We start from the raw sequence: 24865 nt of genomic DNA on the forward strand, positions 1-24865 counted from the left end.
CTTCTAATGTGTTTATAATTGTATAGTTATTTATTGCTAATATTATTATATTTTCTTACACTAATTTTATGCTAATTACCGTATTTTTCGCTCTATAAGACGCACCTGCTGATAAGACGCACCTAGATTTTAGAGGAGGAAAATAGAAAAAAAATATTTTGAGCCAAAAAGTGGGCTAAAATATTTATTACAATAACATAGAAGGGTGCAAAGAAAGCAAGGAAAGGTGTGAAAGGGGAGAGGAAGAGAGGAAGGAGTGAAAGAAGGGAGTGAGGGAGGAAAGAAGGGAGGAAGGAAAAGGAAAGCAAGAAATGGAGGGAGGAAAGGAAGGAAGGAAGGAAGGAAAGAAAGAAAGAAAGAAAGGGGGAAGGGACAGGAACAGAGGAAGGAAGCAAGGAAACTTATGAAAGGGGAGAGTAAGAGAGGAAGGACTGAAGGGAGGGAGGGAGGGAAGAAGGTAGGAAGGAGAAAGAAAAGAAGAAATAGAGGAAGGGAAGGTAAAAGAGAGAAAGAAAAAGCAAGAAAGAAAGCAAGAAAGAGAGAAAGAAAGAAAATGAAAGAGAAATAAAAATAGAGAGGGGGAATGAAAGAAATGGAAGGAGGGAAGGAAGGAGAGAAAGCAAGAGAAAGAAAGAAAGCAAGAGAAAGAAAAAAGAATGAAAGAGCAAGAGAGAAAAAGAAAGAGAGAAAGAAAGAAAGAAAGGCAACTTCAAAGAAAGGCTCACTGAGCATCTCTTACTCTCTCTCTCTTTCTATCCCTCTTTCTTTCTTTCTCTTCCTTTCTCTCTCTCCTCTTCCTTTATCTCCTCTCTCTCCCTCCCTCTCTCTTTCTCTCCCCCCTCTCTCCCCCTTTCCCTCTCTCTTTCTCTCTCTCCCTCTCTTGCTATCTCTCCCCCCTCTCCCACTCTCTTTCTCCCTCTCCTCCTCTTTCTCTCTCCCCCTCTTTCTCTCTCTTCTTCTCACTTTCTCTTGTTTTCTTTCTGTCTCTTTTGCTTTCTCTCTCTCTCACTCTTTCTCTCTTGTTTTCTTTCTCACGCTCTTTCTCTTGTTCTCTCTCTTGCTATCTCTTTCTCTCCTCCCCCTTTCTCTCCCTCTCTCTTTCTCTCCCCCCTCTCTCTCTCTCTCTCCCTCTCTTGCACGTGCTCCCTATCTCCCTGCTAGCCCACTCGGAATATTCAAAATAAGAAAAACCTTTGCCGGCATTTCCTCTCGGCGTCAAGGAGGCGCAGCAGCGGGCGGAGAGAGGGGGGGCAGTGGCGTCCCTCCTGGCCTTGGCGGGCCGCCCGACCCTCCCCACCACCTGCAAACGCGGCGGGCGGCGGGGGGAGAGCGCGGAGCCGGTTCCGGCGGGCGCGGGGCTTGGCTGGCTGGCTGGCGGGGGGAGCGCCGCTGGTGGTGCGGAGGGAGACCCTCCTCCGGGAGAGAGGGGGCCAGGCAGCAGCTAGCCAGCCAGCCGGCGGGATGGCGCTTCCGAGTTCGCAGCCAAACTTTGCACAGGCGGCGGCCGGCCGAAAGGAACGCTAGAGCGGGCGCGCCTCCAGCCGCAGCAGCTGGGCTCAGCAGGAGAAGCGCCGCCCCCCCATTATTCAATTTCCCCGGGGCCCTTTGGTAAGTATATCGCCGCCCCCCCCCTCTGCTCCAGCGCCTCCCCCCCCTCCCTGCCTGCATCTTCGCTCCATAAGACGGGGCTGATTTTTCATCCTCCTTTGGGAGGAAAAAAACTGCGTCTTATGGAGCGAAAAATACGGTATAAATATTAGCATGAAACAGCATGATTATAAAACTTTACACAATATGTTTATTTCTCCCAAAGTATGTTCCACAGTTCTTGATACAGTGGAACCTCAACATACGAGCAGCTCTACGCACGAGCTACTTGAGATAAGAGCTTGGAAGGGAGCGACATTTTTGTTCGCCTCCCGAGCTCACATCCGGGATACGAGCCGAGAGGAGTCGCGCCCCCCTGACGCTTTCGGCAGCTTCCGAAGACGCTGGAAGGAAGGAAGGCAAGCCAGCGCCCGGCTCCTCTCGGCTCGTATCCCGGCACTTGGTAAGCGGAGAGGCGTTCGCCTCCCCTGCCGCCCCACTCTGGGGGTCCTTGGCTTCTGCTTGGAGGTGGGGGGATCCGAACGGTGGCAGGGGGACTGTCGCCGGCAAAGCCTTTTGTTTTTTTTAATTCCGAGGGGCCTAGCAGGGAGATCGGGAGCGCGCGCAACTGCCCGTGCGCCCCCGACATTTCCAGCACCCCCCCGAACCCCCAACCCGGGCTCGGGGGTTGCTAGAAAGCTCCCCCAGGCCGGCTGCGATCTTTTCAAACATGCGCACCGCCTCTCCGCTGACTCCTAAAGCCGGGAAGTTCTCCAGGAGTCAGCGGAGAGGCGGTGCGCCTGTCTGAAAAGATCGCAGCCCGCCTGGGGGAGCTTTCTAGCAACCCCCGATCCCCCAACCCGGGTGCTATCTTTTAAAACCTCCGGAGGATCCCCATCCCGGGCGGAGCAGCCTGAGAGAGCCGCAACACACTGACGCACACGCGCGGCTCTCTCTCCATTCTTCTCTTTCCCCGGATCGCTTGCTTCCCCGGCCAGCAAGCCGGCTGCCTGGGAAAGCAAGCGATCCGGGGAAAGAGAAGAATGGAGAGAGAGCCGCGCGTGTGTCGCGGCTCTCTCAGGCTGCTCCGCCCGGGATGGGGATCCTCCGGAGGGGCGCACGGGAAGGGCTTAAGCCGCCGCCTTTTCCCTTCCCCTTCGGAGCCCGAGAGGGGAGAAGAATGGAGAGAGAGCCGCGACACACCGACACACGCGCGGCTCTCTCTCCATTCTTCTCTTTCCCCCTCTCGGGCTCCGAAGGGAAAGGGAAAAGGCGGCGGCTTCTCTTTCCACCTCTCGGGCTCCGAAGAGGAAGGGAAAAGGCGTCGGCTTCTCTTTCCCCCTCTCGGGCTCCGAAGGGGAAGGGAAAAGGCGGCGGCTTCTCTTTTCACCTCTCGGGCTCCGAAGGGGAAGGGAAAAGGCGGCGGCTTAAGCCCTTCCCGTGCGCCCCTCCGGAGGATCCCCATCCCGGGCGGAGCAGCCTGAGAGAGCCGCGACACACCCGCGGCTCTCTCTCCATTCTTCTCTTTCCCGCTAAATCCTGTGGCAGCAAACATGCTTTGGGGGGTTGGCGGGGGGGGAGAGAGTTAGGAAGGTCCTACTTCTTCTCCCCCACAGCCAACCCCCCAAAGCATGTTTGCTGCCACAGGATCTAGCGGCGAAGGGACGTGAAGGAATGGAAAGCTGAAACAGCCCCGTTTCAGCTTTCCATCCATCCACGTCACTTCGCCGCTAAATCCTGTGGCAGCAAACATGCTTTGGGGGGTTGGCGGGGGGGGAGGGAGTTAGGAAGGTCCTACTTCTTCTCCCCCCCAGCCAAACCCCAAAGCATGTTTGCTCCCACGGGGAAGGGAAAAGGCGGCGGCTTAAGCCCTTCCCTGTGCTTCGGAAGCCGCTGACGCGCCCCTCTGACGGTGTTCGGCGGCTTCCGAAGCACAGGGAAGGGCATTGAAAAGGCGCGAAAAGGTCCAGGAGGGGGAGAGAAAGAGAAAGAGAGAGGGGGGAGAGAGAGAAAGAGAGGGATAGAAAGAGAGAGAGAGTGAGAGATGCTCAGTGAGCCTTTCTTTGAAGTTGCCTTTCTTTCTTTCTTTCTTTCTTTCTTGCTCTTTTTCTTTCTCTCTTTTACCTTCCCTTCCTCTTTCTTCTTTTCTTTCTCCTTCCCACCTTCTTCCCTCCCTCCCTCCCTTCACTCATTCCTCTCTTACTCTCCCCTTTCATAAGTTTCCTTGCTTCCTTCCTCTGTTCCTGTCCCTTCCCCCTTTTTTTCTTTCTTTCTTTCTTTCTTGCTTTCTTGCTTTCTTGCTTTCTTGCTTTCTTTCTTGCTCTTTTTCTTTCTCTCTTTTACCTTCCCTCCCTCTATTTCTTATTTTCTTTCTCCTTCCCACCTTCTTCCCTCCCTCCCTCCCTCCCTTCACTCATTCCTCTCTTACTCTCCCCTTTCATAAGTTTCCTTCCTTCCTTCCTCTGTTCCTGTCCCTTCCCTCTTTCCTTCCTTCCTTCCCACCCTCCGTCCATTCATTCACCCATTCCTCTCTTGATCGCTTAAAGCCGGTCCCTGCTGCAAAAAGGGTTGGGGACCTCTGTCCTACAGGATTGGGTGGCAGAGAAGTTGAACATATGTAAATTTAAAAGTTTAAGAAAGTTTACAAGTTAAGTGAAAGAAACTTCATTATTCATTTATATGTACATGTATATTTCTTCATTAAAAACATGTATTTTTGCATAATTTAGACTAACTTTGTGAGTTTTTTGAGGGCTGGAACCAATTAAAATTATTTACATTAATTCCTATGGGGAAAAGTCGTTCGAGATAAGAGCTGCTCGACTTAAGAGCCCAGGTCTGGAACGAATTAAACTCTTATCTCGAGGTACCACTGTACTATGTAATGTTCAATATTTAAACTTTTTTTTTAAAAAAATTATTTGCTGATGACTCTAAAGTGTGCAATAGGGTTGATATTCCTGGAGGCGTCTGTAATATGGTAAATGATTTGGCTTTACTAGATAAATGGTCAAAGCAACGGAAACTGCAGTTTAATGTTTCCAAATGTAAAATAATGCACTTGGGGAAAAGGAATCCTCAATCTGAGTATTGTATGGGCAGTTCTGTGTTAGCAAATACTTCAGAAGAAAAGGATTTAGGGGTAGTGATTTCTGACAGTCTCAAAATGGGTGAACAGTGCAGTCAGGCGGTAGGGAAAGCAAGTAGGATGCTTGGCTGCATATCTAGAGGTATAACAAGCAGGAAGAGGGAGATTATGATCCCGCTATATAGAATGCTGGTGAGACCACATTTGGAATACTGTGTTCAGTTCTGGAGACCTCACCTACAAAAAGATATTGACAAAATTGAACGGGTCCAAAGACGGGCTACAAGAATGGTGGAAGGTCTTAAGCATAAAACGTATCAAGAAAGACTTAATGAACTCAATCTGTATAGTCTGGAGGACAGAAGGAAAAGGGGGGACATGATCGAAACATTTAAATATATTAAAGGGTTAAATAAGGTCCAGGAGGGAAGTGTTTTTAATAGGAAAGTGAACACAAGAACAAGGGAACACAATCTGAAGTTAGTTGGGGGAAAGATCAAAAGCAACATGAGAAAATATTATTTTACTGAAAGAGTAGTAGATCCTCGGAACAAACTTCCAGGAGACGTGGTAGATAAATCCAAAGTAACTGAATTTAAACATGCCTGGGATAAACACATATCCATTCTAAGATAAAATACAGAAAATAGTATAAGGGCGGACTAGATGGACCAGGAGGTCTTTTTCTGCCGTCAGACTTCTATGTTTCTATGTTTCTATGTAACATGAAAAATAGAATTATGATGTCAGCATTTTTATAAAGTCATTTCTAGCAATAGCACTTAGATTTATATACCGCCACAGAGTACTTTACAGTCCTCTCTAAACAGTTTACAGAGTCAGCATATTGCCCCCATCAATCTGAATCCTCATTTTACCACTCTCAGAAGGATGGAAGGCTGAATCAGCCTTGAGCCTGGTGAGATTCAATGTGCCAAATTGCAGGCAACCAGTGATCAGCAGAAGTAGCCTGCAGTACTGCATTGTAACCACCGCGCCACCGCGACTCTAATGTTTAATTTTTTTTCTTACAAAAAAGCAACCTCAATAAGACTTGTGTTTTTAGTACATTACAACTTTGAGTGTGTTTATTCTTTGAAAGTATGGAATGTTCTGTATTTATGTACTAGGTGCTTTGGCTGGATTGATAGATATTGCTGCAGATTGGATGACTGATTTAAAGGAAGGCATTTGTCTCAGTGCCCTTTGGTTCAATCATGAACAGTGTTGCTGGGCATCTAATGAAACAACATTTGAAGAGAGAGATAAATGTCCATTATGGAAAACATGGGCAGAATTAATAATTGGTCAAGCAGAGGTAAGTAAAGTCCTTAAAGGAAATCAGTGCCTTGATGAGAAAATCCTATCTAACAATAGGAACGTTTTTCTAGATCAATCAGAATAGAGCTGGAAGGGACCTTTAGTTCAACCCCCTGCTCAAGCAGGGGACCCTATACCAGTGATGGGTGCCGAAAGACTGCGTGCGCACGCTATCATGCATGTGCGAGTGCCCATACCCATAATTCAATGCATGGGGAGAGCGAAAACAGCTTCCCCCACTTCTTGGAGGCCCATTGAAGGCCGGAAACTGCCTGTTTCCCAACTTCTGGTGGGCCCAGTAGACCTGTGTTTTGCCCTATCCAGGTTCCAAAGGCTTCCCTGGAGGTGGGGGAAGGTAAAAACACTCTCCCCCATCCCCCCAGAAGCTCTCTGGAAGCCACAATGGCTCTCCCAGAGCCATTGTGAGCCAAAATCAGCTAGCCACCACACACATGCATTTTGGAGCTGAGCTAGGACAACGGCTCGCATGATAGCAGATATGGCTTCCAGTGCCACCTGTGGCACCCTTGCTATAGATTTGCCATCACTGCCCTATACCAGTGATGGCAAACCTTTTTTTCCTCAGGTGCTAAAAGCATGTGCACAATAGCGCACACACACATGCCCCCACACCCATAATCCAATTCTTTCCTACAGTAACTGAATTTACTGTAAATCCACAGTAACTGAATTTAAACATGCCTGGGATAAACATATATCCATTGTAAGATAAAATACAGGAAATAGTATAAGGGCAGACTAGATGGACCATGAGGTCTTTTTCTGCCGTCAGTCTTCTATGTTTCTACATGCTCTGCTCCCTTGTGCATGTGTATGCAACTATCTCTGTGCTGTCCCCCCCCCCCCCCAAATGCCTCGTCGTACGAATGCCTCTTCATATGAACTTTTCGAGATACGAACCCGGGGTTTAAGATTTCTTTGCCTCGTCTTAAAAACCCTTTCCATCTTACGAACCTGAACCCGGGTCCATGGGCTCTCTTACTGCGCGTGCGCTCTGACTGCCGAAGGGATTCCCCTGCCTTGTGACTGTCACAGCCAGGATTTCCCATTTGCTTGTATGGGAATTCCCTGCCCCCTTTTGCTTGCACCTGAGGCGGGGAACGCCAGAGCCGCCCCATTTCCCTGCCACTTTCCCCTCTAGTTCTCTGCTCCCCGCAGCCGCCCCATCCTGCTGCAAAAATCCCCCCTAGCCTGCCACTTCCTTCACCCCATCTCGCTCCAAAACCCCTCCAAAAGCTCCAAATTGCCCCCAAAACCACTCCCCCCCAAGCTTCCTATACCGCCCCAAATTGCCCCCAAAACCACCCCTCCAGATGCTCCCTATGCCACCCCAAATTGCCTCCAAAATTGCTCCCCCAAAAGCTTCCTACCCCTTCCAAATTGCCCCCAAAATCATCCCTCCAAAAGCTTCCTACACTGCCCCAAATTGCCCCCAAAATCGCTCCCCCAAAAGCTTCCTACACTGCCCCAAATTGCCCCCAAAACCACCCCTCCAGATGCTCCCTATGCCACCCCAAATTCCTCCCAAAATCGCTCCCCCAAAAGCTTCCTAAGCCACCCCAAATCACTTCCAAAGTCTTTCAAACTCACCTCTCCTTTCAAAATGCCTCGTTTCTCCTTGCTGCCTTTCTTCACTCATTTGCCTTCGTGTAGGACCTCGATTTGGGCGGCATAGAAAACGGCTGGAAGGGCGATTTTAGAAGCAATTTGGGGCAAGATAGGAAGCTTTTGGTGGGGCGGTTTTTGGAGCAATTTGGGGCAAGATAGGAAGCTTTTGGAGTGTCAATTTGTGGAGCAATTTGGGGAAAGATAAGAAGCTTTTGGAATGGCGATTTTTGGAGGAATTTGGGGCAAGATAGGAAGCTCCTGGAGTGGTGATTTTGGGGAGAATTTGAAGCAACATAGGAAGGTTTTGAAGGGGCGAATTTGGGAGAGATTTGGGGTGGTGTTAGCCTTCATTAGGATCTCCATTCCTTGCTTCTCCTCGATGTCCGTCTCCACTCTGTTAGCCTTCACTTTGTCCGCCCGCCGCTTTTTTTTTAAGCCTTAAAGTTTGGATTTTCCTAATGGATTTGCACGCATTATTTGTTTTTAAATTGATTCCTATGGGAAACAATGTTTCATCTTACAAACTTTTCACCTTACAAACCTTGTCCCGGAATTAAGTTCATAAGAAAAGGTATCACTGTATCATGTTTGATTATAAAGTGTGATGTGTTTGTAAGCTTGCTTTTAAAGTTAGGAATCTATTGTAAAAATAAAAAGTGATTTACTAAACTTTACTTTGTTTTGTTTTAGGGACCAGGTTCCTATATAATGAACTACATAATGTACATTTTCTGGGCTTTGAGCTTTGCTTTCTTAGCAGTTTCTTTGGTGAAGGTGTTTGCACCTTATGCTTGTGGATCAGGGATACCAGAGGTAAGAAATGGATTATAGTTATCCCTAACTGCTGTAAATAAATTTTTGAAAAATATTGCTGTACATAACAAACTGTATATTGTTGTTTTACAGAAGAAATAAGATATAATTTGGTAAAAGAAATCAGGCTATGATGAAGATTTGAATTTAAGATAGAAAATTTAAATATTCTGAAATATTATTAGGAAATATATTAACATGACTCTTGGAAAATTAAAAGGGAATTCTATTGTATAATTTGAGAAAAAGTTTTTATCTCACCTAGCATTTGAATGCTTTATTTTAGCATACTATGGCAGAGTAAGCTATATGTAAATACATTTGGAAGAAAGTAGCAAAAAAGATTGGTTTTTCTTTGCAATCTTAATTTTTATTTCATGTATACTGAATGGAAAATATTGTTTGATAAAGGAAGGGATTATTACAGCACATATTAATATTCTGAAAATGAGCTCTTAAAATATGTTAATGCATTTAAATAATACATATAAATAATTTCTACATAATACAGAATAACAGAGTTGGAAGGGACCTTAGAGAGGTCTTGTAGTCCAACCCCCTGCTTAGGCAGGAAACTCTACACCACTTCAGACAAATGGTTATCCAATATCTTCTTAAAAACTTTTAGTGTTGGAGCATTTACAACTTCTGGAGGCAAGTTTTTTCCATTGATTAATTGCTCTAACTGTCAGGAAATTTCTCCTTAGTTCTAAGTTGCTTCTCAATATATCAACATATCTAAATAATCATGTTATATAATATTGTATAATGTTAGAAATTCCACAATAAATATCATAACATTAATTTATAATTTATTCTATATGTATAAATTTGGCCAGCCAGATAAGTCAAATAAATAATCCTTCCAAAGATTCAAAAATATTAAGAATTACAAATAACTAAAATAGTGCCATACATTCTAACAAGGATGAATATTTTGAGAAACATTTCTTCAGAATGTACTTTTCTTTTCTTCTAGATCAAAACAATACTGAGTGGCTTCATCATTAGGGGGTACCTGGGCAAGTGGACATTGATGATTAAAACAGTCACTTTAGTTTTGGCTGTAGCCTCGGGCTTGAGTTTAGGGAAAGAAGGCCCTCTTGTGCATGTTGCCTGTTGCTGGGGAAACATCTTTTCGTACCTCTTCCCCAAGTACAGCACAAATGAAGCAAAGAAAAGGGAGGTACTGTATGTCCTTTTTTAACTTCACCTTTTAATTTCAATAGAACTTGCAAGATATTTCAAATTCAAAAAAATTACATACAAACCATTTTAGTCTTACTAGTGGCGTTACAAATATTACATTTTAAATTGGCAAATCTCTAATTTTTCATGTATAGCAGGACCTTTTTGTTGTAAAAAACATGCTTGTATTAATCCAGTAAATACTGTTTTTGTAACATGGAAAGCAGTGTTTTTGACAATAGATTAATTTGATAAGCAATCAAGACTAATTATAGAAGTATACACTACAAAGAAATTTTTCCTTGCTTCAATAGAAATATGGTTGCTTTCTGTTGGAAGAAAAGTTTGCGTGTGGATTTTGCATAACTAAGAAGCACCAGGAGTTGATGCAACCATACAGGGCTGTGTACCTATTTGGATCTAGGATGGAAAAGGTGCTATGGATGGGAATTGAGCTGTTTACTGCCCTTGTCCATTGCTTTCATGAAGAAACACTGCCTTTTCCTGGACTTCTTTGATAGCCAGGCACCCAGAAAAATAAGGAAAAAATAAATGCCACATCACAATATGTAATATTACATGGGCCAGGTCAAACTCTTTGGAACGTAAGCTTAGCATATTTCATTAATTGGTATTTAGATAATCTAAAACCATCTAATCTGTTCTCTAGGTATTATCTGCTGCTTCGGCAGCGGGAGTATCCGTAGCATTTGGTGCCCCAATTGGAGGAGTTCTTTTCAGCCTAGAAGAAGTACGTATAGTACTGAAAATACCTGGATTTGCTTGTTATAACACAAAATAAGTTTGTTTTATTTAAGCAATCATTTACATCATTTTAACAGAATGAAAGAAAAATTGTACCATTTTATAAAAAAAATTCTGGAGACAATTTCAGTTTGTCATAGAATCTTAATACAGGAAAATCTATATTGCTATAACACTTGAAGTTTTATATCTTAATCATGAATTCATTCTTGTTATCAGTGGTCAGTCATAGCTAGTAGTAATTTGTCTGTATTCCCTTATGTTAAAGATTTTATGCTGATGATTATTTAAAAATATAAATAATAATAATAATAATTATTATTATTATTAATTAGACTTGTATGCCTCCCTTCTCCGGAGACTCGGGGTGGCTCACAACAACAATAAAAACAATATAGGTCCAAATCTAATAATTACAACTATAACTAAAACCCATTATCTTAAAAAAAAAAACACCAATAGATATTACACAATCAAACAATTGATATTAACAATCATAACCGCACATAACTTAATGGTCAGAAGGTGGGGGGGATTTGCTAGTTGCTCATGCAAATAAATAACTTTCCACTTACAATATAGAAACATAGAAGATTGACGGCAGAAAAAGATCTCATGGTCTATCTGCCCTTATACTATTTCCTGTATTTTATCTTAGGATGGATATATGTTTATCCAAGGCATTCAGTTACTGTGGATTTACCAACCACATCTGCTGGAAATTTGTTCCAAGCATCTACTACTTAATATGTGAGATAATATCTTGATTGTTATAGAACACCTACAAAATGTAAATAAGCATTCTACTTTATGGCATGTCAGCCTCTTAACAAATTTAAGTGCTGCTTCATAAAACTTCACAGCACTGTAGATTATTATTATTATTATTATTATTATTATTATTATTATTATTATTATTTATTAGATTTGTATGCTGCCCCCTTCGTAGACTCGGGGCGGCTCACAACAGTGATAAAAAACAATACATGGTAACAAATCTAATATTTAAAATTTAAAAATAACAATTTTACATTAAAAAGTCTAAAAAAACCCAATACAGTGGTACCTCAAGATACGAACCTAATTGGTTCCAGGGGGAGGTTCGTAAGACGAAAGGTTCGTAAGACGAAACATTGTTTCCCATAGGAAACAATGTAAAGTCAATTAATCCGTGCAACAAGAAAAAAAAACCCGCAAAAAACCGCTGCCGCCTGGCTGTCACCTTTTAAAATAGCGGGGGGGGGGGGGGGGCTTTCCCAGCAGCTTCCAGAACCGGGAAGTTTGGCAAAATTACGGGGTTCGGGAGGCTGCTGGGAAGCCCCGCAGCCCGGCTGTCACAACAACCGGGAGGCTTCCGCCTTTGGGTTTTCCGCTGGGGGGGGAGCAGGAGGACCTTCCTAACTCCCTCCTCCCCGAGCCGAAAAAACAAAGGCGGTCTGATGCCGCCAGCTTGAGCCAGGAGGCATTCAGGGCGTGGAGGGTTTCTTAGCTTTCCTCTTCCTCATTCTCCGTGAAAGCTGGAGGACAAATAGAGAAGAAACGGTGAAGAGAAGAGCCTCCTTGAAAGGTTGAGGACACATGGAGATCAAACTGGGAAGAGGAGAGGTGAAAAACCTTCCGTGAAAGGTTGGGGATACATGGAGATCAAACTGGGAAGAGGAGAGGTGAAAAACCCTCCGTGAAAGGTTGAGGACACATGGAGATCAAACTGGGAAGAGGAGAGGTTAAAAACCCTCCGTGAATGGTTGGGGACACATGGAGAGCAAACTGGGAAGAGGAGAGGTGAAAAACCCTCCGTGAAAGGTTGGGGACACATGGAGATCAAACTGGGAAGAGGAGAGGTGAAAAACCCTCCGTGAAAGGTTGAGGACACATGGAGATCAAACTGGGAAGAGGAGAGGTGAAAAACCCTCCGTGAAAGGTTGGGGACACATGGAGATCAAACTGGGAAGAGGAGAGGTGAAAAACCCTCCGTGAAAGGTTGGGGACACATGGAGATCAAACTGGGAAGAGGAGAGGTGAAAAACCCTCCGTGAAAGGTTGGGGACACATGGAGATCAAACTGGGAAGAGGAGAGGTGAAAAACCCTCCGTGAAAGGTTGGGGACACATGGAGATCAAACTGGGAAGAGGAGAGGTGAAAAACCCTCCGTGAAAGGTTGAGGACACATGGAGATCAAACTGGGAAGAGGAGAGGTGAAAAACCCTCCGTGAAAGGTTGAGGACACATGGAGAGCAAACTGGGAAGAGGAGAGGTGAAAAACCCTCCGTGAAAGGTTGAGGACACATGGAGAGCAAACTGGGAAGAGGAGAGGTGAAAAACCCTCCGTGAAAGGTTGAGGACACATGGAGAGCAAACTGGGAAGAGGAGAGGTGAAAAACCCTCCTTGAAAGGTTGAGGACACATGGAGATCAAACTGGGAAGAGGAGAGGTGAAAAACCCTCCGTGAAAGGTTGGGGACACATGGAGATCAAACTGGGAAGAGGAGAGGTGAAAAACCCTCCGTGAAAGGTTGGGGACACATGGAGAGCAAACTGGGAAGAGGAGAGGTGAAAAACCCTCCGTGAAAGGTTGGGGACACATGGAGAGCAAACTGGGAAGAGGAGAGGTGAAAAACCCTCCGTGAAAGGTTGGGGACACATGGAGAGCAAACTGGGAAGAGGAGAGGTGAAAAACCCTCCGTGAAAGGTTGGGGACACATGGAGATCAAACTGGGAAGAGGAGAGGTGAAAAACCCTCCCTGAAAGGTTGAGGACACATGGAGATCAAACTGGGAAGAGGAGAGGTGAAAAACCCTCCCTGAAAGGTTGAGGACACATGGAGATCAAACTGGGAAGAGGAGAGGTGAAAAACCCTCCGTGAAAGGTTGGGGACACATGGAGATCAAACTGGGAAGAGGAGAGGTGAAAAACCCTCCGTGAAAGGTTGGGGACACATGGAGATCAAACTGGGAAGAGGAGAGGTGAAAAACCCTCCGTGAAAGGTTGGGGACACATGGAGATCAAACTGGGAAGAGGAGAGGTGAAAAACCCTCCGTGAAAGGTTGGGGACACATGGAGATCAAACTGGGAAGAGGAGAGGTGAAAAACCCTCCTTGAAAGGTTGAGGACACATGGAGAGCAAACTGGGAGGAGGAGAGGTGAAAAACCCTCCTTGAAAGGTTGATCTCCCAGTTTGATCTCCACCTGTCCTCAACCTTTCACGGAGGGTTTTTCACCTCTCCTCTTCCCAGTTTGATCTCCATGTGTCCTCAACCTTTCAGGGAGGGTTTTTCACCTCTCCTCTTCCCAGTTTGATCTCCATGTGTCCCCAACCTTTCACGGAGGGTTTTTCACCTCTCCTCTTCCCAGTTTGATCTCCATGTGTCCCCAACCTTTCACGGAGGGTTTTTCACCTCTCCTCTTCCCAGTTTGATCTCCATGTGTCCCCAACCTTTCACGGAGGGTTTTTCACCTCTCCTCTTCCCAGTTTGATCTCCATGTGTCCCCAACCTTTCACGGAGGGTTTTTCACCTCTCCTCTTCCCAGTTTGATCTCCATGTGTCCCCAACCTTTCACAGAGGGTTTTTCACCTCTCCTCTTCCCAGTTTGATCTCCATGTGTCCCCAACCTTTCACGGAGGGTTTTTCACCTCTCCTCTTCCCAGTTTGATCTCCATGTGTCCCCAACCTTTCAGGGAGGGTTTTTCACCTCTCCTTTTCCCAGTTTGATCTCCATGTGTCCCCAACCTTTCACGGAGGGTTTTTCACCTCTCCTCTTCCCAGTTTGATCTCCATGTGTCCCCAACCTTTCACGGAGGGTTTTTCACCTCTCCTCTTCCCAGTTTGATCTCCATGTGTCCCCAAACTTTCAGGGAGGGTTTTTCACCTCTCTTCTTCCCAGTTTGATCTCCATGTGTCCCCAACCTTTCACGGAGGGTTTTTCACCTCTCCTCTTCCCAGTTTGATCTCCATGTGTCCCCAACCTTTCATGGAGGGTTTTTCACCTCTCCTCTTCCCAGTTTGATCTCCATGTGTCCTCAACCTTTCACGGAGGGTTTTCACCTCTCCTCTTCCCAGTTTGATCTCCATGTGTCCTCAACCTTTCACGGAGGGTTTTTCACCTCTCCTCTTCCCAGTTTGATCTCCATGTGTCCTCAACCTTTCACGGAGGGTTTTTCACCTCTCCTCTTCCCAGTTTGATCTCCATGTGTCCTCAACCTTTCAAGGAGGCTCTTCTCTTCACCGTTTCTTCTCTATTTGTCCTCCAGCTTTCACGGAGAATGAGGAAGAGGAAAGCTAAGAAACCCTCCACGCCCTGAATGCCTCCTGGCTCAAGCGGGGCGGCATCAGACCGCCTTTGTGTTTTCGGCTGGGGAGGAGGGAGTTAGGAAGGTCCTCCTGCTCCCCCGAGCCGAAAACACAAAGGCGGAAGCCTCCCGGGTTGTTGTGACAGCCGGGCTGCGGGGCTTCCCAGCAGCCTCCCGAACCCCGAAATTTTGCCAAACTTCCCGGTTCCGGAGAGCAAACTGCGTTCTGCGTTCGGAGACTGCTGGGGAGCCGCGCGGCTGTTTTAAAAGGTCACAGCCGGGCTGCGGGGCTTCCCAGCAACCTCCCGAACCCCGAACCCAGAAGTTTGGCTAAAGTTCGGGGTTCGGGAGGTTGCTGGGAAGCCCTCCAGCCCGGCTGTGACCTTTTAAAACAGCCGGGTGGCTTCCCAGCCGTCTCATGAAGCTGAACGCCAAACCCGGAAGTTCGGGTTTGGCGTTCGTAACATGAAAAAACTTCGTAAGAAGAGGCAAATTTTTTCTGAACCCCGGGTTCGTATCTCGAGTTGTTCGTAAGACGAGGGGTTCGTATCTTGAGGTACCACTGTATATAAAAACATACACACAATCATATCATACACAAAAAATACATGGGCAAGGGAGAGAGGTCTCAGTTCTCCCATGCCTGATGGCAGAGGTGGGTTTTAAGGAGTTTACGAAAGGCAAGGAGGGTGGGGGCAATCCTAATCTCTGGGGGGAGCTGGTTCCAGAGGGTTGAAGCCACCACAGAGAAGGCTCTTACCCTGGGTCCCGCCAGCCGACATTGTTTAGTCGACGGGACCTGGAGAAGGCCAACTCTGTGGGACCTAACCGGCCACTGGGATTCGTGCGGCAGAAAGCGGTCTCACAGATATCCTGGTCCGGTGCCATGAAGGGCTTTATAGGTCGTAACCAACACTTTGAATTGTGACCAGAAACTGATCGGCAACCAATGCAGACTGCGGGGTGTTGGAGTAACATGGGCATATTTAGGGAAGCCCATGATTGCTCTCGCAGCTGCATTCTGCATGATCTGAAGTTTCCGAACACTTTTCAAAGGTAGCCCCATGTAGAGAGTGTTACAGTAGTCGAACTTCTAAGTGATGAGGGCATGAGTGACTGTGAGCAGTGACTCCCTGTCCAAATAGGGCCGCAACTGGTGCACCAGGCGGACCTGGGCAAACGCCCCCCTCGCCGCAGCTGAAAGGTGTTTCTCTAATGTGAGCTGTGGATCGAGGAGGATGCCCAAGTTGCGGACCCTCTCCGAGGAGGTCAATAATCCCCCCCTCCAGGGTGATGGATGGACAGATGGAATTGTTCTTGGGAGGCAAAACCCACAGCCACTCTGTCTTATCAGGGTTGAGTTTGAGTCTGTTGACGCCCATCCAGACCCCAACAGCCTCCAGACCCCGGCACATCACTTCCACTGCCTCATTGACTGGACATGGGGTGGAGATGTAAAGCTGGGTATCATCTGCGTACTGATGATACCTCACCCCATGCCCTTGGATGATCTCACCCAGCGGATTCATGTAGATATTAAATAGCAGGGGAGAGAGGACCGACTCCTGAGACACCCCACAAGGGAGATACCTTGAGGTCGACCTCTGACCCCCCACTAACACTGACTGTGATCGACCAGAGAGGTAGGAGGAGAACCACTGAAGAACAGTGCCTCCCACTCCAACCCCTCCAGCCGGCACAGAAGGATACCATGGTCAATGGTATCGAAAGCCGCTGAGATGTCAAGAAACACCAGGACACAGGATAAACCCCTGTCCTGGGCCCGCCAGAGATCATTCATCAACGCGACCAAAGCAGTTTCCGTGCTGTAACCAGGCCTGAAACCCGACTGTTGAGGACCTAGATAATCGGCTTCTTCCAAGGACTGCTGGAGTGCCACCACCTTCTCAACAACCTTCCCCATAAAGGGAAGGTTGGAGACTGGGCAATAGTTATTAAGTACGGCTGGGTCCAGGGAAGGCTTCTTGAGGAGGGGGCGCACATTTGCCTCCTTGTACGGAGCCGGGAAGGACCCCCTCCCCAAAGAAGCGTTGACAATCTCCTGGACCCAGCTCCTTGTCACCTCCCTGCTGGCCGAAACCAGCCAGGAGGGACACGGATCCAGTAAACAGGTGGCGGAACTCACAACTCCAATGGCCTTGTCCACTTCATCAGGTGTCACCAGATCAAACTCTTCCCAGACAGGTGGACAAGTATGGGCCCCCGTCACCTCGGCTAACTCATTGTCAGTTGACTCTGCTATCCAATCGGAGTCGAGGTCCGCCCGGATCCAAGCGACTTTATCAGCGAAAAATGTATTAAAGTCCTCAGCACTACTCTGCAAGGCCTCCCCAACTCCCCCCTGGTTAAGAAGGGAGCGGGTCACCCTGCACAGAGCGGTCGGGCGAGATTCCGCTGTTGCAATCAAGCCGGCACGATACGTGCATCTTGCCACCTTGAGCACCGTTATAGTAAGATTAATATCTGTAAGCAGCAAGGAGGTATAAAATTGTCCTTTGCACTGTGGGGATAAAGCAGTAATGCTGAGATCAGGCCAGTATTAATGTCTCTGTAAGGAGCCAGGTTGCTGGTTAAGGTGCTGCCCTAGAAACTAGGATATTATTAGCTGAGTCCCTTTGAGCCAGTCACTCTCTCTCACCTCAGTCTATCTCACAAGGTTGTTGTGGGGAAGATAGGCAGAAGAACTATTATCTGTGTTTACTGCTTTAAGTTACTTATAAAATAATAAAGGCGGGTTTTAAAAAAAATCAAATAAATAAATAATGCAAGCACTGGAGAAATAGATGCTCTGTTGTTTCTACATGTCCAGAGTCACAGGAGCCCTGCCTCTCCAGCTCAAATGGATTCTTTTGTCATCTTCAAGATTCTTTTGAGGCTAGATACTTGGAGGTTGCTAAAACATCCCGAGAAAGCCACAGTACCTCTTTGATTCATTGGCAATAAAGTTTGGAGATCCACTCGCTTGTGTGTCAACAAACTACTTAGAATGAAGTAATCTTGTCCATAGATCCATTTATATTCTCTTTTTTGTGTGTTTATAGGTTAGTTATTATTTTCCATTGAAGACTTTGTGGAGATCATTTTTTGCTGCTTTAGTGGCTGCATTTGTTTTGAGATCCATCAATCCTTTTGGAAACAGTCGTCTGGTTCTTTTCTATGTCGAGTACCACACTCCATGGTATCTATTTGAATTATTGCCCTTTATCCTTCTTGGTGTATTTGGTGGACTGTGGGGAGCATTTTTCATCCGTGCCAATATTGCATGGTGCCGTCGACGGAAATCAACCAAATTTGGAAAGTATCCAGTTCTTGAGGTTATTATTGTAGCAGCAATAACAGCTGTCATTGCTTTTCCAAACCCCCTATACCAGAGTCAACACTAGTGAGCTAATTAAAGAACTTTTCACAGACTGTGGGCCTTTGGAGTCATCCTCCCTTTGTGATTATCGACATGACATGAATGTCAGTAAAACAATGGATGACATTCCTGACCGTCCAGCAGGCACTGGAGTATATTCAGCAATATGGCAGCTGTGCTTAGCTCTTATATTTAAGATTATAATGACAGTCTTCACTTTTGGTATTAAGGTAAGATGAAGCAAACTTTTCTTCCTTGTTTTGGTCTCTTTCATTTTTCCTTCTGAAGTGCTCCAATTAGTTCTCCATCTTTTTACTGGCAATTAAACAGACTTAATTTATTTCCATAAGATAAACTGCTTACAGGTAGTCTTTGACTTAGGACCACAATTGAGCCCAACATCTCTATTGTTAAGTGAGATATTTGTTAAGTTTTGCCCCTTTTTTTGCCACAGTTATTAAGTGAATCGCTAGAGTTGACAAGTTAGTAACCTGATTATTAAGTTAATCTGGTTTTCCCAACGACTTTGCCTGTCAGAAGGTCTCAAAAAGTGGTCATATGAGGTTGGGACACAGCAATGGTCATAAATATGAACCAGTTGAAAGGCATCTGAATTTTGATTACACGATCATTGAGATGCTGGAAAGGTGGTAACTGGAAAACAGTTGTAAATCACATTTTTCAGTCCTGATGTAACCTTGATTGATCACTAAATGAACTGTTGTAAGTCAAGAACTACTTGTATTATTTTGAAATAATGTATTCTTGGACAAGTTGATGTAACATTTAAGGGTCTTGTGCACTCTTCACTCATGCTTGTATAGTACTACTGGGATTCAAACCCTTTATATTTATTTAGCAGCATATTCCAGGTAGCTGGATGATGAACGAGCATAGTCCAAGGACTCTAAAAGTCAAAGGATAATACTGGATAAAAAACTTATTTTGATTTTGGTCATATAATTCTAAAATCCTGTCTTTTAACAGAAATGCTAAAGAAACAGCTATATTATATTATATGGTATTATATTAATCATATCATATTATATTATACACTGCTCAAAAAAATAAAGGGAATACTTAAACAACAGAATATAACTCCAAGTAAATCAAATTTCTGTGAAATCAAACCGTCCACTTAGGAAGCAACACTGATTGACAATCAATTTCACATGCTGTTGTGCAAATGGAATAGACAACCGATGGAAATTATTGGCAATTATCAAGACACACTCAATAATGGAATGGTTCTCCAGGTGGGGACCACAGACCACATCTGAGCACCAATGCTTTCTGGCTGATGTTTTGGTCACTTTTGAATGTTGGTTGTACTTTCACACTCGTGATAGCATGAGACGGATTCTACAACCCACACAAGTGGCTCAGGGAGTGCAGCCCATCCAGGATGGTACATCAGTGCGAGCTGCAGCAAGAAGGTTTGCCAGTATAGTGTCCAGAGCCTGGAAGCACTACCAGAGACAGGCCAGTACACCAAGAGATGTGGAGGAGGCCGTAGGAGAGCAAGAACCCAGCAGTAGGACTGCCACCTCCGCCTTTGTGCAAGGAGGAACAGGAGGAGCACTGCCATAGCCCTGCAAAATGACCTCCAGCAGGCCATAAATGTGCTTGTGTCTGTACAAATTGTTAGAAACCGACTCCATGAGGATGGTATGAGGGCCTGACATCCACAGGTGCTGGTTGTGCTCACAGTCCAAAACCATGCAGGATGCTTGGCATTTGTCACAGAACACCAGGATTGGCAAATTCGCCACTGGCGCCCTATTCTCTTCACAGATGAAAGCAGGTTGACACTGAGCACATGTGACAGATATTATAGAGTCTGGAGACTTGGTGGAGAGCAATCTGCTGCCTTCAACAGCCTTCCACATGACCGGTTTGGCAGTTAGTCAGTAATGGTGTGGGATGGCATTTCTTTAGAGAGTCGCCAGAGGTAGCCTGACTGCCATTAGGTACCGAGATGAGATCCCCAGATGTGTCTTCAGTATCTCCCAGAAGACTAGGAGAGTGGAACCAGTGTGGATCTGCAGGGGGAGTTGATTCTTTGTCATCTTATTTACTGGTGCCCTGATAGTTTCATCTCCAAACCAGTTTTTAATTTCAGTCTAACATTTTTAATTTTTTAAAATATTTTAAAAATTGCTTGGTACTTGCTAGAAAGTTTACTTCCAGACAGTATGGTGGAAAACAAGCTATGTTAATGTGCTGATTCTGTTATGCTGCTATAATGAAGAAAAGCATATTGCTAGAATGTTCACATACAAAATGTCTGAGGCACTGCCATTCTGAGGTATGTGAGAGAGATAAATATGCATGTACAGGAAACAATGATAAGTTGATATGGCAAGAAATACTGGGGGCAATAGTTTCACAGGCTATTCAAGTCTTTTACAGGCTATTTATCCCTGCTTGCATTGCATGTTTCTGATTCTCTTCTTCAGAAATGATTGTTCAAATGGGACTTGCAGGTGGTCTGTTTCCAGATTCTTTATATAAGCAAATTCTTCCATAGACTTTTCAAAAATCTGAAAAACAAGATACTTATTCTTCTAAGTCACAATCTTCCTTGAAATGTTGTTGTTTTAGGTTCCATCAGGCTTGTTCATACCCAGTATGGCCATTGGAGCAATAGCTGGCAGAATTGTTGGAATTGCTGTGGAACAATTGGCTTATTATCATCATGACTGGTTTATCTTCAAGCAGTGGTGTGAAGCGGAATCAGATTGCGTAACTCCAGGCCTCTACGCTATGGTTGGTGCCGCTGCATGCTTAGGTAATTATAACAGCAGTGTTCAGCCAATTTTATGTTACAAGTGGATACAAATACTTGACCTGATTGTTGTCATACGAAAACATTTAACTATATAAAACTATAATGGTATAATGTGGAAGGATGCCTGTACCAAAAAATAATTACCATTGTGAGTTGACCAGTCACAACTATAAGTAGCCTTGACTTGCAGTGATCATTTAGTGACTGTTCAAAGTAAGAATGGCACTGAAAAAATTGACTTATGACCATTTTTCACACATGACTATTGCAGCATCCCCTTGGTCATGTGATCAAAATTCAGATACTTGGCAACTAATTCATATTTATGACATTTGAGGTGTCTTGGGGGTCATGTGACCAGCTTCTGTGAACTGACAAGCAAAGCCAATGGGGAAAGCGGATTCATTTAACAACTATGGCAAGAAAGGATGTGAAATGGGGCAAAAATCACTTAAATGTTTCACTTAGCAACAGAAATCTTAGGCTCAATTGTGGTCATAATCGAAGAGTACCTGTATTCCGTTACCTTTACACCAGCTGGGGAAGTTGTTACTTGGTATACATTTTAGAGCCTTGGATATCCCTTACCATTGGCAGGAGCCGCTCCAAGTCCTCGGAGAGGGGCGGCATACAAATCTAATAAATAATAATAATAATAATAATAATAATAATAATAATAATAATTATTATTATTATTATTATTATTATTATTATTATTATTATTATTCCATTTAGGGTTTTTTTAAAAAAAGAAATGGCATGCTGTTTAAAAAACATTTTACAGTAGTCACTTACCAAGTACAGCCCAGAAACAGTTTGGAAATAAAGTTGAAGCTTTAAGCCAGTGGTTCTCAACCTGGGGGTTGGAACCCCTTTGGGGGTCCAACGATCATTTCACAGGGGTCACCTAAGACCATGGGAAAAGACAAATTTCCCATGGTGTTAGGAACTAAATCTTCTATTCTGGCGCCTTGGAACATATTTTTACAATCCGACTAGTCAGGCATTTACAGTGGGGGTGTCCCTCTGACCTTCCTGCCAATCAGCTTAAAGCTCTGTTGGGAGAATTGGCGCTGGACTTATGGTTTGGGGTCACCACAACATGAGGAACTATATTAAGGGGTCGTAGCATTAGAAAGATCGAGAACCACTGCTTTAAGCTAACGCTTGGCAGCATGTTATCTTCATGCCCAATTATTTTTAAATATTGGAATCTTGAAAAAAAATAAGATAAATTAATAATTATCCATTAGGAGCAAGAAAGATCCCTATAAACTTCAGAATATGTATGGTATATTTGGAACCTAGATTTAGTAATTTCCTCAAGTTTTACAATGCAGGTCTAAGCATAATATAAATAATATAACGCAGTAGACCTCATATACTTGGACTTCAGCAAAACTTTTGATAAAGTTGACCACAACCTCCTAATCCACAAATTATAAATGGGGTAGGTTACAACACATGCAGATGGATAAACAGTTGGCTGTCCAACCGCACGCAACGAGTTGTCCTCAACGGTTCCAAATCCACATGGAAGAAGGTAGGCAGTGGGGTACCATAGGGTTCCGTCCTGGGCCCTGTACTCTTCAATATTATCATTAATGACCTGGACGAGGGAGTAGAAGGGGAACTAATCAAATTCGCAGATGACACCAAGCTGGCAGGGGTAGCCAACACCTTAGAGGACAGGTTCAAAATGCAGAAAGATCTAGACAGATTAACACTATGGGCCCACACTAACAACATGATGTTCAATGTCGACAAGAGCAAAGTCCTTCACCTTGGTAAAAAAAAACCTAGACACACATACAGCCTGGGAGAAACCCCACTTAGCAGTAGTGACTGCAAAAGAGATCTTGGAGTCTTGGTGGATAATCAACTAAACATGAGCCAGCAATGTGCAGCCGCAGCCAAAAAAGCCAGCACTATCCTAAGCTGCATCAACAGGGGGATACACTCCAAGACCAGGGAAATATTAATACCACTCTACTATCCCCTGGTCAGACCACATCTGGAGTACTGCATCCAGTTCTGGTCACCACACTTCAAAAGAGACATTGAAACTCTGGAGAAGGTACAGAAAAGAGCAACCAAAATGATTAGGGGACCTGAAACCAAGACTTACGAAGAGAGATTGTGGGAATTGGGCATGGATAGCCTAGAGAAAAGAAGGGCCAGAGGGGACATGATAGCTGTATACAGGTATATGAGGGGTTGCCACAGAGAGGAGGGGGCCACTCTATTCTCCAGAGCACCAGAGGGCCGGACGAGGAACAACAGCTGGAAGCTGACCAAGGAGAGATTCAACCTAGAAGTAAGGAAGAACTTCCTAACGGTCAGAGTGATCAACCAGTGGAACAACCTGCCTGCGGAGGTTGTGAACTCCCCAACTCTGGACATTTTCAAGAGGAGATTGGACTGCCACTTGGCTGGGGTGCTTTAGGATTTCTGCTCCGGCAGGGGGTTGGCTTGATGACCTGCATGGTCCCTTTCAACTCTAACAATAAATAAATAAATTCAACAAAACTACTTTGTTCCTTGATACTGTGACCCAGCTAGTTAAAGGTTTGGCAGATATACCATATTTTTCTGTGTATAAGACACACCTTTTTCCCCAAGTAGGCTGATAATTAGAGGGTGTCTTATACACTAAATGTAGTTTTTTCCCCCAGCCCTAACTAGCTGCTAACGATCTTCCCAGCTCTTACCTTGCAGCCTCTTTCATTGTTTCTCTCTGTGAAAAATGTTTCCCAAGCCCTAAGTCTTTGCACGGTTTGTTTCAGGTGCTAATGATGTTCCTAGCTTTTACCACTTGCAAGCTCTTTCATTGTTAATCTCTGCCAAGAATGTATTCCGAAACCTGTCTTTGTAGGGGTTTTTCTCCAATGCACTTGCAAGGAGAGTCCAGGATGGGGTAATTCTTCAGTCTGATTGGTCGGGACTGAGTTTAATTTAAATAATAGGCAGGTACCGCCCCCCTTAGCCCTCCAGTCTAAAAACTCAGTCGCAGTATAGGGACTCTGAGTTTGTTTCTCTTCAATAAATTTATATTTATTGTTTATTGTTAATTATATGTATTAATTTAATTTAATTTAATATTTTTTTTTCTCTTCTTTTCTTATCTTGCAGGTGCAGTTGGGGGAAAAAAATTTTCCTCAGGCAGCCCTGGATTCAAACCTCCAGTGGGTTTATCCAGGGGTCTGCAGCTCCTCCTTTCCCAACCCCACGAGCTGGGTTGGCAGACTTGTTCCCGGAGTGAGCACCCAGGGAGACTACCTCCGAGGTAGACCCTGGAAGAGAGGAAGGGGTTGACGCCTCGGGAGGGTCCGTCCCGCCCGTGGCGAATAAACCCGAGGACCAGGAGAGGAAGGTCCTCAGTGAAGAGGGGAGCGCGTCTCGCCCCCCCCCCTTACCATCGGCGGAGGAAGTCAAAGAGAAAGCGCTGAAAGGCTCGAGATGCCTTTATAATACGGCAGGGACTGGCAGCGAGGAAAAGCCTCGGCGGTCGCCGTTTTCCTACAGCGCTGGAGGAAGGGCGGGGAAGCCAGGGGAGGCTTCCCGCCCGTTTCCATGGCAACAGCCGGCGGCCATTTCTAAGCAGCCCGAAATCGAGCGGGCAGGCCAGTTGCTGTTTGAAGGCATCATTGGTTGCCAGGGCAACGGCCCGGCGGCCATGTTTTTTCGAGCCCGACGCACAGCAGCGTCTCCCTCAGCAAGGCTGTTTTCGCGCCAAGTGTCCCCTCTGCCGAGAGACGCGCAGGCGCACAATACCAACCAGCAGTTACTGCCTTAGACGCCATTACTGCTAGCGGTTAGGAGCAACGATCCGGTTGTGGACTCTACCTTTAACAACCTTCGATTGCTGTTCAGTTACTTGCGTGTGCAGAAGCAGACGATCCTTGCTGACTCAACCTTTTCGTGAGTTATGGCTGACCAATCTATTCAGGCTGGGGAGGAAGCCAGTGCTACCAGGCCCCCTACCCCCAAGGAAAGGCCCCAGAAACAAAAATCTTCG

The 24865-nt window shown here is 45.3% G+C and overlaps 1 protein-coding gene across 1 annotated transcript in view; it reads left to right on the plus strand.

The window, feature by feature from the left end:
- CLCN3 (chloride voltage-gated channel 3) overlaps positions 1-24865 on the plus strand; it is a 127667-nt gene that overhangs the window by 83354 nt on the left and 19448 nt on the right. The window contains 7 exon segments of the mRNA XM_070757427.1: positions 5806-5993; positions 8315-8437; positions 9417-9623; positions 10296-10376; positions 17740-18057; positions 18059-18286; positions 20661-20847. Of these exon segments, the coding sequence (XP_070613528.1) occupies positions 5806-5993; positions 8315-8437; positions 9417-9623; positions 10296-10376; positions 17740-18057; positions 18059-18286; positions 20661-20847 (1332 nt within the window).

Source organism: Erythrolamprus reginae, chromosome 7, assembly GCF_031021105.1.
Source record: "Erythrolamprus reginae isolate rEryReg1 chromosome 7, rEryReg1.hap1, whole genome shotgun sequence".
Classification (NCBI taxonomy): Eukaryota; Metazoa; Chordata; class Lepidosauria; order Squamata; family Dipsadidae; genus Erythrolamprus; species Erythrolamprus reginae.